This window comes from Coffea eugenioides, chromosome 2 (assembly GCF_003713205.1).
Source record: "Coffea eugenioides isolate CCC68of chromosome 2, Ceug_1.0, whole genome shotgun sequence".
NCBI lineage: Eukaryota > Viridiplantae > Streptophyta > Magnoliopsida > Gentianales > Rubiaceae > Coffea > Coffea eugenioides.
Window position 1 is genome coordinate 12321327 of NC_040036.1, and position 12811 is coordinate 12334137.

Sequence of the window (12811 nt, forward strand, 5' to 3'; positions counted from 1 at the left end):
GTATTGCATCCGAAAGCATTCATTGACAGATCAAGCAGATGGCAACAACATGGTCGATGTAACTGAAGACCGCCATCCCTAACCATGGCAGCCACTAGTAGTATTAACTGAGTCATGATTTTCCAATGGCATGATGGGGTTTTGACGTCATAAAATATGCATCAAAACACAGATTTTACATATCCCATGACACAAAGGCCGTTTCATGAAGCATTAAACATGGAAGGGGAATTAGTGAGGAGTCATTTGTAACATTAGTAAAAAAAAAAAAATGAATTACAGGCACAAATAAATAATGGCACTATTGAAACAATGAATTAATGATGATGATCATTATAGCCTGCAGAGACTAAGAACTACAGGGTGTGAATCTGAGTGATCGGACAAACTAAGGCTACGCTTTATGATGCCGTCTTCTGCTGTATCGCCGCCGCCTTCTTTGGCTTCCTTTATATGGATCCACCCAGTATCTGTCCTCTTTAATGGCTCGCTCCCACCGATCTTCAAATGTCTGAAGCTCTGATGTTGATTGCCTCCTAACCTGCACAAAGTGCAAAAGAAGAATGATAGCGTTAGGGGGGCATGAATCTTTTATTCTATCGAAAAGCACTTCATGGTAATGTGTATGATCTTAAGGTCTTTTTCTCTAGACAGATCTACAAGGTTCAAGAGAAACAGGAATACAACTGATGAAAGCAGCACATCAGTGATCCAGTGCCTCACCTCCAATCGTACATCAACTTCATGCCTCTGAGATAAAAAAAGAACCCGATGTGTAAATGCAAGACGCATAGCACAAAGAACGAGGGACAAGATAAAGAAGCAACCATAAGATAAAGTCTATACCTTTGTTGACCCTCCAGCAATTGAGGTCTGCACAAAGATCAAACATTGTCAATGGATGTCAATGTTTTATTATCATTACCTTGTCATCAACTTGTTAAAAAGCACCGACACAGAGGAGTATACATGGTAAGCAAATCAGGCACGGATCCAAGACCTGAAATCGTAAGCTCCTCCCGACCAAAAACCTAGCACTGAGTTGCGAGCAAAAACTAGGTGCACTACCAATATGTCAAAATTCTTCAATGCATATACAAGCAACTTCAGGATCAGGAAAAGTAATCTTTTGGTTCAGTGCCTTGGTTTTTCTGAAATAAGGCTTCTTGCAGCTATTGGCTTTATATAGCTTTGTTTCCCATGTAATTGAAGATTTCTCTTCCTTAATACGTGACGAAGCAAAAATTATGTAAGCGTTAGAAGTTATTTAATGGAACCCTCGTATCCTTAGCAGCTACTTAATATTGACATTATATCTATTTCAACTGCTAGCTCAACCATCTGAAACTATCTGTCTTTTCAAAGATACATAGGTGGGGGTAGGTTAATCAGCCCAACAGTGCTTTGAGAAACTAAGTTTTGAAGAAGAGTCCCCTCACATGCAGGCCACGACTACATAGATGTGGGAGTTGGATTCATATATTTGGCATATTTCAATTATTCAGTCAACCACCTCTGTACAGCAACCATAAGAGTGTGTTCACTTACTGGAGTTAGTAGCAACTGCTAGAGTGTTTTCACTTGTTGAAGTTAGTAGCAATATACAAAAAGGAAACTGCAAATCAGTCAAATAGCCAGCAACTTTGATGATAGATGGTGGCGAACTAAAGGCATAATAATCGAGTGAAAACTTAAGTACTAGAATTATCCTAAAACACGCAGGCAGTTTAATTCCACTAGGTCATTATAAGGCTAAGCCTTTAAGCCTTGTGCCTCGTGGAATTTGATCTTTGATGGTATCTGTTTTTCTGTATGGTGGCTGGCTATTTTATAATTGAGGGCAGGTATGCAAATCTTCAGGGGCTATTTACCAAGAATTCATTTTTAGAAGAACGTCAAAAAATATTGTCCTTTTAATTCATTTTCCATAAAACGTGGAAATCGATTTCTCTAAAATCAACTTTCCAAAGCCCATTTTAAAGAAATCAACTTATCTAGGAGTCTCCATTCCTTACTTCCAAATTCTATTCCTTCTTCCTCCGCCATAGTTGGCCAGTCTCATTACCTCAAACCTTCCGTTGTCTATTGTCATACTCATTATTGCAGCAGACTCTTTGTAAAGACAGGTGGATTGATAAACTACTGCATATGCTTGCACTAATGGGTGCAGGTTTTACCACCCTGATCCAGCTTTTTGGCTAATGCTGTATAAAACAATGGTCATTGAAATTGGGATTTGGTACAAAAAGGTAAGAAAAGAACCTGGAAATAATGGAGGTCATGCTAGACCCAGAAACATCAAGCGAAGACTTTGTCATTGTAAAATTCTGAAGTGATTTTAAAGTTTAAATGGCCACATAGTATCTATATATTATTCATTCAGAGAGGATTTTGCAGTGGAACGAGTACCAAGCATCAAAGATCAGGAATCCGGAAAACAATGTGCCCCTCTTCTTCTTCTCCCCACAGGGATATTGCAGTCTATCTTGTTTCATAAAACTTTTAAGGTCAAAATCCACTTCTCTGTTTTTAAACAAGGCTGAATTTTAACAGAAGTTGCGGCTGGGTTTCACCAGAAGTCACTTTCTCCAAGACAGCCTCTAAGGTGATTTTTGCATAGATTAAAAAAAAGGAAATATTTCTTTAATTGCGATTCAAAACCAAAATGTTAAAGGCATATAACCCAAATTACCAGAATCCAACAAAAACATTTTAAACATTTTAAGGAAAAATAAAAAGACAGAAAACTTAAAGCTTTTCATTATCTGCAATTTAAACATCTAAGAAGTGAAATATCAATAATGAAGTAGCTTATCAGGGACCAAAACTTCTGCCCCCTAAACAGAATTAGAAAAGTTAGTGACATAGTATTGATGTGAGCTGTAGCAAGTAAAATGGTCGCATATGTGTAGCCATGCCATGAAATAACAACCTCGTACATTAAAAGAAAAGAGAAGGAAGTGAATAGGTAGATCACCTTTTTGGCAGATTTCCCTCCCAATGTCTGTATACTCTGATGAACTATGTATTCACTATCAACCACTCCCACATTTTTCGTGCGGTCACCCTGTAAGAATGCAAACCGTCATCAGATCCCTAAGGAAACATGTCAACCAAACCCCATTACAGAGAGGAGAGATCTCTCTCTCTCTCTCACACACACACACAAACACACACACACACACACACTCTCTCTCTCTCTGGTGATAACTTTGCATAAAGATGCCATCATCCTGTAACTTAAGCATTACAGCGACAGACTCAAACAAGCCACTTTGACTAGCCAGCACATCCAATTTTGCAGCAATAGAGAAGCAACACAAAAAAAACCAACTTCAACATTGTAAGAAGTGGCCATAATTTCCAATCCAAACAGGTAAGAAAAATTGGGAGTAACAGTAAAAAAAGTTCTGCAGGTTTCATGTCCAGAAGAAACTGGATTCTTTTACAAATTACATAGACATACACAAAAGTTCTTTTTAGTATAACAGTGCATATGTAATGAATAGATAAAAAGGAACATGAAGTTCATAACATTATCACGTCTAAACATTGTAGGATAACCCAATTTAATATCTCACCTGCGCACAATATCCCAGTTTCATGTCCATTCCCCATCCATGAACAAGATCACTCTGCAAAAAAAATGCAATGAAGCAAAACTTTAGTAAATCAAAAGAAAAAACTAAAGTTTCAAAGCTTAATAAAAACGGCTTATATCATCCATCTCTGCTCACAATAGCAGCCAAAATGGGAAACCAGGAAAAAATAAAAATAGGCCTAAGAAAAAGTAAAAGACACAGTAAAATTCCTAGTCACCTGTTTCAACACACAAATTACTCAAAGAATTATATGAACCTTGACAAGACAAACACAGACTCATAAATTGCTTAACATTAGGAGGACACAATCTAAAACAATCATTAGAATTAGTTCTTTTTCTCAACATGAAAAAAGGACAAAAAGCCACAGCCACAGCCACAAGTATAACATAATTCACATGCATACCAAGATAAATCATTAGATTCTCAATGACAGACTGCCACAAAGCTATGAATTACCGTGTCAAAATATGTTGAGGTAAAACCTATACCAAGCAGATGGATTTTTTAAAATATCTCACCTGTATTAGGTGCCAGGAACAATGCCACGCAGCTCTTGAAAAGACAGGAGCCATTCCTTCCACGAACCTGCAAAATTGAACCAATTAATTCAACTTCAACCTGAACAATTTGTAAAAACCTTCTTGATAGAAGCATACCAAATAAACCAATACACATTGGTACTCATAAATTAGTAAACAAGTGAGAATACTGGCTAATTGCAAGATAGCAATTGGTGAAGACAGCTAAAAAAATTACCCAGCACATGGTGGCCCATCACTTGCATCCGAACATTTCGTACTGCCTCTGGTTTCATAGACTCTTCTGCATTAAGTTAAAGCATTAGCACCTTTAAAAGCATCTACAAGGTGAATTTAGCATCATATCACAGCGATTATTGAACTCACCGGTGAAACTTCTTTGATCTCTGTCGTATTGTAATTCTATGATGTATACCGGTAGAATTAGGGTCTAAAGCTGGCTGAGATATTTCCAGTCCTTCTGCCTTTACAATCTCCAAGTATCTAAGAAGAAAAAAGAAATGCAAGTAAAAACCAACTCGATATACCTCTTTTATAGGTTACAGGCATTGCTCAAAGAACACCAAGAACATCATACAACTACAGCGCAGCCTAAATTTGAAAACAATGGATTCTCCCATCCCCTGCAATGCTATAGTCCGAACTTTGCTGTATTACACATTTGAAGTCTTCACTCCAAAAATAGTTAATTAGAAACATCTAAGTAGAAGTCAAATGAATCTTATGCAGACTGAAGCAAGACCATAGTTCACAGGAAGAGGAGAGGAGTTAAGCATTGCTCATCCCTATATGCAAGAAGCATATGTGGCACTGACAGAGAGGGAAAGCATTTAAAAATGTTTCCACAAACAAAAGTGATGGAAATTTTTAGTAAATAGAGTTTAAGAACCAAAGGAAAATGGGTCTAGTGATCCTAAAAGATAGGTGATAGATGCCCATTCTACAATGAAAGCACAAAAGATGCTCACAGGCTGTTTTTGTTTTCTTCCTCTCAGGATCAGAGGAAGGGGGGGAAAACACAAACCTCTCTTGGGATGCCCATTCTACAAAGAAAGCACAAAAGATACTGCATGAGAGTAACTACTGTACCTTCTTGGGCAGAAATGCTCCACCCCAAGATCTTCATCCCACAAGAATATGTAATCATAAGCAGATACAACAGCTGGGTGTAAGAAGCGCTTTGCAAACCACCTGAAATCACATGAGATGCTTAACTGAGAACTACAAAAAAGAACTTTTATGCAAATTCTCCTTTGCTACATATTCTATATAAAAGACCATGGAATCAGAAATTCAAAGTTCAACCGGCAAAATATCAGGATCAAAAGAGCTTCTTTCTTATTATTAGTACTACTACCACAACTACAACTACTACGACGACGCCAGGATTGGAAGAGGCAGTCTATCTATACCCTTAATCCGGAGATTTAATCCTGTTCAAGTTTCTGTATACACCACAAGGTTGCACAAACTATAAATAGTGCTAATAAGTTGGACAGAGGAAGCCATTTAATGATCAACTAGGTCCAAGTCTCGCTGAACTGATACGTAGATGTTATTTGAGGCAACACTGGAGGCATAAATCATCAACAAGGTTTGGCATGAAAACTACAATCTTTGGTCCAGTAAATACCACAATTAACACTGAACAATTTCTAGCACTTAATGGGTAGAACAATTGTATCTCTTATTTGCTACAATGCTCTATTAGGAAACACTTCATTATAAGCATCCTCACCATTTGGTTTGGTTGAAGGCAACCATATGTATTGCCTTCTTACTCCATTCAAGGTTCCACCAACCATCCACGTTGCCATCATAGTGGAAAAGAACAATTGTAAAATTCTCTGGAAGAAACTGAATACAAAAACATAAGTTAATAAATATATCCAGAGAGTTTAAACTTCCAGGAATCAAGCACCAACAAAATGTAATACCTTTTGTACGATTCTATCAACATTGCGCTTCTGCTTAATACCAACTGGAATAGCCAATAAGCACTGAGAACTGGGAGTATTGAGCTGCAAATATATAGGATGTTCAGCATAGAAAGAGGATCTACCTTAAGCACATGAATAATGACCAGTTTATGATAAATCAAGCGGTCATAATTTAGAAGAAATAGGAAATACTGAATTATAGTTCAAGAATAATTACCTCTTTTCTTGAACTATCGCTTGACCATAGAGGCTTTAACTCTAGATCCGATCTGGCCTCAATGATGCCACGAGGTAATGCATTCAAACTCGTAGTAGGTATACCAGAATCCTAGAAAAAGCACCAAACAGATCTCATTAAGTTAATAAACTTCAAGGAAATTCCAACTGCTAATGCAATGATGCAACACAACCATCAAGTGCAAGCAACTGAAAAGAATTGCATGACGTATGCCGAAGTTTATACCTTTAGCATAAAAAAAGGCCTTAATCTTGACTCCATCTGATAAGGAAAGGGGAAACAGGGAGTGAGTAAGTGCACAGGAAAGGCAACATGAAAACTGAACACAGGTGGTCCTTAGCTGTAAAGATTCTATAGAAGTAAAACTCAGTTTACGACAAAACAAAGTATGTAATATTAGCAGCCAGGTTGGTACAAAATATGCAATTTGAAATGAACAGGAGAGCAAGAAGTTGATCATTGCAACTCTTAATTCACATAAAATTTTCAATTAATTTTTTTATCCAGAACAGAGACTTAGAGATTGCAATATGATTAGGTTCACATAGGTTCATCCTCGAGCTTATAGCACCACCAAATTATGCTTGTGCTGTGGGTGGTTGCTTTGAATTATGGCAGTGATGGTTTAAAATCATTTAAGCCAACATCTCTACATACCTCTGTTTGTCGGTACTGATAATTAGTGGTCCTATACACCACGAACAACATTAATGTACAGATAACTACCATAAATGGCAGTGGTTTCATCTTTGCTCCACATGTTCCCTGCATCACCACTTCATTAGTTTAAAACTTGTGATATTCTTACATGGTCATCAAAGCACAATGCTCAAGTAATCTGTAATCACATCTACACAGCTTATGGTGAATTGAACAGAAGTGTATGGATCATAGAACCAACCCCATCAAACATAGCGAGCCTTTTTTTCAGCAGCCACCACCATGGTTTAGATGCCCTCATAGGCAACTATTACTTTTAAAGAATCTCATAACAAACTGCAAGAAATGCATATCAAGCTGAAGGATCAATGGAAGAAAATAGAAGCCAAAAAACACAGCACAACTTTTAACTCAGTTACAATAGCTAAAGACATTCCATTCTCCTTCTACATCAAACGATTACACTTCTCAAAACAATCAATCGCCCAAATTTGCAAGATGGCATATCACGTAAACTCAAACCCTTTAACACAGCTTACAGTCAAATTAGAACAATTAAGAACCATAAAGGGAGGAATGGCAATTCAAGAAATAACCAGAAACACATGAATAATGTCCTTAATTATTCCTCCCTACCTTTGCATGTCTTTATTTATTCAAGCTGCAAAAAGAGCCCAAAATTATCCAAATTTGCATCTAAATTTCTTTCCAAGCCTACAATGTGTTTCAATGTTCACGAGGCAATTCTAGTCAAACTGTTCGCAAGACAACTTTGTTCTGCAGGCTGAACAACAAGCTCGCATGGACGTTTGAAAGGGGGGAGGGCAGAAATACATTACCCCGGGCATTATCTTTACCACTTACCAAGAGGCAGCAAAAATGTTCCAAACTGTTCAGCCTAAATGGATGTTCAAGTGTATTGATCTCAAAGATCAAAACGTGGCAGGGACATAATAAATTGACTATGTTCTCTTGTTTTTAATCTTGTGTTTTATTGCTTAAGTTTTCAACTTTCGTCGGACCACTTCCAATTTTGCTATTTCAATTGAAAAAAAAAAAACCTTCAAATAACAAAGATATATATTTGCCCTTTTATTATTTGCCTCCTACACGGCTAATAAAATAAGATGATACTACTACCACGGAGGAGGAGGAGGGGGAACTAGTATTAAGCAGGGAAAAGAAAAATGAACACGTAGCACAAAAGCAGCAAAAATGAAGCGTTTAAATTCAATATTAAGCCATCTTTCTATGAAGACGTTTAATAAATTTGAGTGATCAGTATATAACACATTTGTAGCTAGCGTCCAGTAAAGGAAGCACCAAGTAGATGATGGAAAACATTTCATTAAAAAGATAAACACTAAAAAGAGATAAAACCTTTCATTTCCCACTTGATAAGAAACTAAAAAAGGAGATAGCTTTAATCTCCCCCCCCCCCCCCCTCTTAAATTAATCCATGGATCTCAACTTAATCAACATTTCCATCCCAATATCAGAAACACGCCATGGCAAAGGGGAAAAAAAGGAAAAAATGAATCACAGAAGAAAATAATCCAACAAAAATAGCGAATAAATACCTTTAAAAAAAAAAAGGAAGAAGAATGGAATTGGTCGAGCGAGAAAACGCGCGATCCACACGTGACTAGTTCTGCACCACCGTGTCAGTGAATCCCTTCTCCCCTTTTTAACTTTTTTCAGCTGGAAAACTGAAGAAGCTCCTCCTCTTCCTCCTCCTCCGATGGCCGGCAAAAGCCAGATTGCAACAATTCAACTGGATTAACACTCAGTCGTACTAGTGCGTGTGTTTTAGTGTACTTGTAATTGAGAGACTTGAAAATGACTAAATTTAAGTTTCACTATTAAAGTTAAGTAGAACTGGCTTTTTTCTACCTCAAAAAAAAAATTTAAACAAAAGGGAATAAATATGTTAAAGTATATAGACAAAGAACGAGAAGGAAGAAAAAAAAGGGGGAGGAGGAAAGAGTAAAAGGAAGACGAGGGGATGGAGAAGGAATCGCCACCTTTTAAGCGGGAAGTATTCAGTAAGAGAAGCAAACAAAAAAAGAAAAGAAAAGAGAATATTATGTGTCAGCACATTCGTTAGTGTGTGAGTGTGTGAGTGTGTGTGTTTCGTCGCCGACGAGGTCTCTCCGATCTCAATCTTACTACTGTCGACGTAAGCAAAGAAAACTGGTCGTCGTACTAGAAAACGAACGAGTAAAGAGCCATAAAACATTTAATTAATCTGTTTGGACAGAGTGTTATTTGAAATATTATTTAAAATAATTATTATAATATTTTTTGTAATGTGATATATATAAAATAAAAAAATAATTAAAAATATAAAAAAGTAAATTAAAAAATATATTTATGATACAAGCAAAATATTTATTAACGGTAGAATTTAGAGCCAGGGGCAGGGGGCACCGGTCCACCATGCCGTTGGCCTAATTGCACCCTTCCCCGGATAATATGTATATCTACGTTTTTTAATAGATGGATAATAATACTATAGTATAATAATGCATACGTTTTATTTGACTACTTTTCTCTGTTATACATTATTATAATACCGAGTGGTATATTACAGTACCGTGTACCACCGACGGGTACACGTAGCTAATCTAACCTTAATTTTTGTTTAGTACTATGTGGTTTGCAGGTACATTTAGTGTTGTACTACTACATTAGTATATTAGAACCCGTTTGATTGCTATTTTTTGATGTTTTTATAGAAAGATGTATTGTAATGGTTTGATATATGTAAGGTAAAAAATAATTAAATATTATATTTACGAAAAACTTAAAAAAAAAATTTTAAAATGGCAATCCAAATTATTTTTTAAATCTGTGTTTAGCAAGATGAGTGCTATAGTATAATAATGCATACGTTTTATTTGACTACTTTTCTCTGTTATACATTATTATAATACCGAGTGGTATATTACAGTACAGTGTACCACCGACGGGTACACGTAGCTAATCTAACCTTAATTTTTGTTTAGTACTATGTGGTTTGCAGGTACATTTAGTGTTGTACTACTACATTAGTATATTAGAACCCGTTTGATTGCTATTTTTTGATGTTTTTATAGAAAGATGTATTGTAATGGTTTGATATATGTAAGGTAAAAAATAATTAAATATTATATTTACGAAAAACTTTAAAAAAAATTTAAAAAAATGGCAATCCAAATTATTTTTTAAATCTGTGTTTAACAAGATGAGTGCATTTCCCTTTTTATTTTGGTTATTGTGGTGGTGATTCAGTACTAATTTTCGTGCGGTCAGTTTCATAATAGAAGCTTGTTCTTCGTGGAACAAAAAAATAATAATAATAACAGAGAGGAAAAGAGAATATCCGAAGAGTGCTTATTACTGTTGAGTAGCTTTACTTTTTTTCACACAAATAACTAAGATTTCATTTTTCTAAAATGAGGAATCTTTAAATAATAACACTTGGTTATTACTAGTACTTGGTTAGTAGCTTAAGAAATGTAATAATTTTTAATGTAATTTTCAGATTGGTTTTTCTATTCTGCTTAATTTTCAAATTGTTTTTTCTACTTTGCTTGCCCGGGATAAGCATGCAAAGTTGAGGTACTCTTATTTGGATTGTGATTTTTTACAAAAAAAAAAATATATTTATATTTTTTTGTGAAAATGGCATTTTTAACTTACATACATCTAGTCGTTATAGTAAATTTTTCTACAAAAACTCCTAAAAATAGCAATTCATATCACATGCCCTTGGATCGAAAATTCAAAGCCTTTCAAGACAATTAAACACCAGATCCACCTACCCTTTTGGAATTTGACTGATACTAACAACTAAACTTCTCAAATATGTTTATGTTGCAGTAGTTTATAGTTATAGCAAGTCGTTTTGGTACGCATGTTTAGTAATTACGGTTTTGTGTACGTGTCTCTTTAGAACTCTTCAAAGACTGAAAATCTATCGTTTTATCCATCGTCTGTTGATTAGTATAATTGGGTCTGTTTCTTTATCCTAAAGGCAAGGAGTTGGAGTGAAGCCGGTAACGACCAATCAGAAAAGAGTTCATTATCAATATCGCGTCTTAGGACTTGGGAGCTTAGTTTACAGAAGGCGTAAGGATCACCTCAGAATCACAAAGTGACAACTTAACAGGGCTTTGTAGGTACTGAGGGGGTCATGTTCTTGAGTAAATTTCAAGCCATTGGAGATATTTTGGGTTCGAGGCACTAACATGTTGGTTGAATTCCAAATATGTTGAAGCATATTTTTGTTTGACAAATAATATGTGCACTTCATTTTAATATTTTATTACCTGAAGGAAAGTCGAGATCCAAGTGATAATTCTAGTTTCTGGAATGTAAATAGGAAAATATTATATGTACTATATTTTTTGTTATGTGCACTCTCACTATTTGGTTTATGATATAGTGTAATAAATAAATACTATATGATTAAAATGATAGTGGAAATGTGATCACAAAAAATGGGAGTGCAAATAATATTTTACGATGTGATTATCACGTCCCTTTTTGTTTTAGGGTTAATGACACTTTGCCCTTCTAAACAAAAATGGTATACACTTTGGCCCCTACCTTAGTAAATGTTAGGCCTTCAAAACATGTAATTTTTTTTTCTCAACTTTGTGCTTAGTATTATTCACACTTTGTTCCTCTATTCAACCAAAAAAATAAGGATTAATCTTATACATATTATCAGTGTATACACTATCACGGTTAGATATATGACACATGTGCAAAATTTGAATTTAAAATAAAAAATTTGCTCATGCATTATTCATTCAACCATGATAGTGTATAAACTGACAGTGTATATAAAATTTACTTAAAAATAAACATACACTTTGCTTTAATAATTAGTAACTCTTTATATAATTTATTGAATCAGTCAAAAAGTTATAATATGATTTTAATATTTAAAACTAACATACTTTCTACTAAAACATTATTGATGAAAAAATATCATATATATAATAGTTCTACAAAATAAACTTTCTATAAGATAATGTTCAATACAAGTTTAAAGATAAAAAATAACAATTACATGCTTTTACTTAATTAACCCAAAAGATATAAATATGTTTTCAAATTACAATATTTGCTCCAAGAATAAGAAATGGTATACGTATTTTATTCATATCAAATTTATTAAACTTTTACATAACTCTTTTTTTTTTTTTTTGAGGTTAAAGATTTGAAAGTTTTGTTACATATTTCAAAAGATATTACGGCACATCAGACTAGGCTATATAGGTTATAACTATACCCTATATATGCAATCACTTTACTATCAACATATATAGGTATATACACACACACATATGGGGTATTTTTAATCAATAATATTTTGGAGTAAAGTTTGTTAGTTTTATGTATTATAAAAGGAGGGGAGGAGTAATAGGTTGAGTGATAGGAGGAGGCATGTAAGTAAGAGATCTTGAATTCGAGACACCCCACTTACAAAAAAAAAAAAAGGGAAGGGGTGGGGGTGGGTGTATTATAGTTATACTATAACTTTCGTATCAGTTCAATATATAATATACAAAGTTACTAATTATTAAATCCAAGTGTTAATCCTTTTGGTTGAAGTGGGCAAGCGTGAATAATACTTAGGACAACTTGAAAGTAAAATTTTCATATATTTTGAGGATCTAACAATTACTAAGATACAGGGTAAAGCGTATACTTTTTTGGTTTAGGTGGCCAAAGTGGGACTTCGCTATGGTTCCCGTGGGGTGTGGGGGAGGGGGGCAAAGTGTTATTTGACCTTTGTTTCGTTTGGTACATTAATGATTAAGCTTTTTTTGTTTC

The 12811-nt window shown here is 34.9% G+C and overlaps 1 protein-coding gene across 1 annotated transcript; it reads right to left on the reverse strand.

Moving 5' to 3' along the window:
* Window positions 1–118: 118 nt before the first annotated feature.
* Window positions 119–9079, reverse strand: LOC113763953. Its single transcript, XM_027307954.1, has 16 exons — window positions 8563–9079; window positions 7224–7318; window positions 6980–7087; window positions 6548–6583; window positions 6302–6412; window positions 6082–6165; window positions 5883–6001; window positions 5234–5335; window positions 4511–4627; window positions 4362–4427; window positions 4124–4190; window positions 3582–3635; window positions 2978–3067; window positions 847–873; window positions 724–750; window positions 119–541 (listed from the first exon to the last, which is right to left on the reverse strand). Exons 2-16 carry the CDS (start codon window positions 7281–7283, stop codon window positions 395–397), a joined length of 1215 nt encoding a protein of 404 aa, XP_027163755.1. The 5' UTR covers window positions 7284–7318; window positions 8563–9079; the 3' UTR covers window positions 119–394.
* Window positions 9080–12811: the final 3732 nt, after the last annotated feature.

Coding starts and splice junctions, on each gene's coding strand:
- LOC113763953 (XM_027307954.1), bottom strand. CDS start 7,283: ATGAGGGCATCTAAACCATGGTGGTGGCTGCTGAAAAAAAGGCTCGCT. Junction 6,166..6,301: donor GCGATAGTTCAAGAAAAGAG/GTAATTATTCTT, acceptor ATATATTTGCAG/CTCAATACTCCCAGTTCTCA. Junction 6,002..6,081: donor TTGATAGAATCGTACAAAAG/GTATTACATTTT, acceptor TTTTGTATTCAG/TTTCTTCCAGAGAATTTTAC.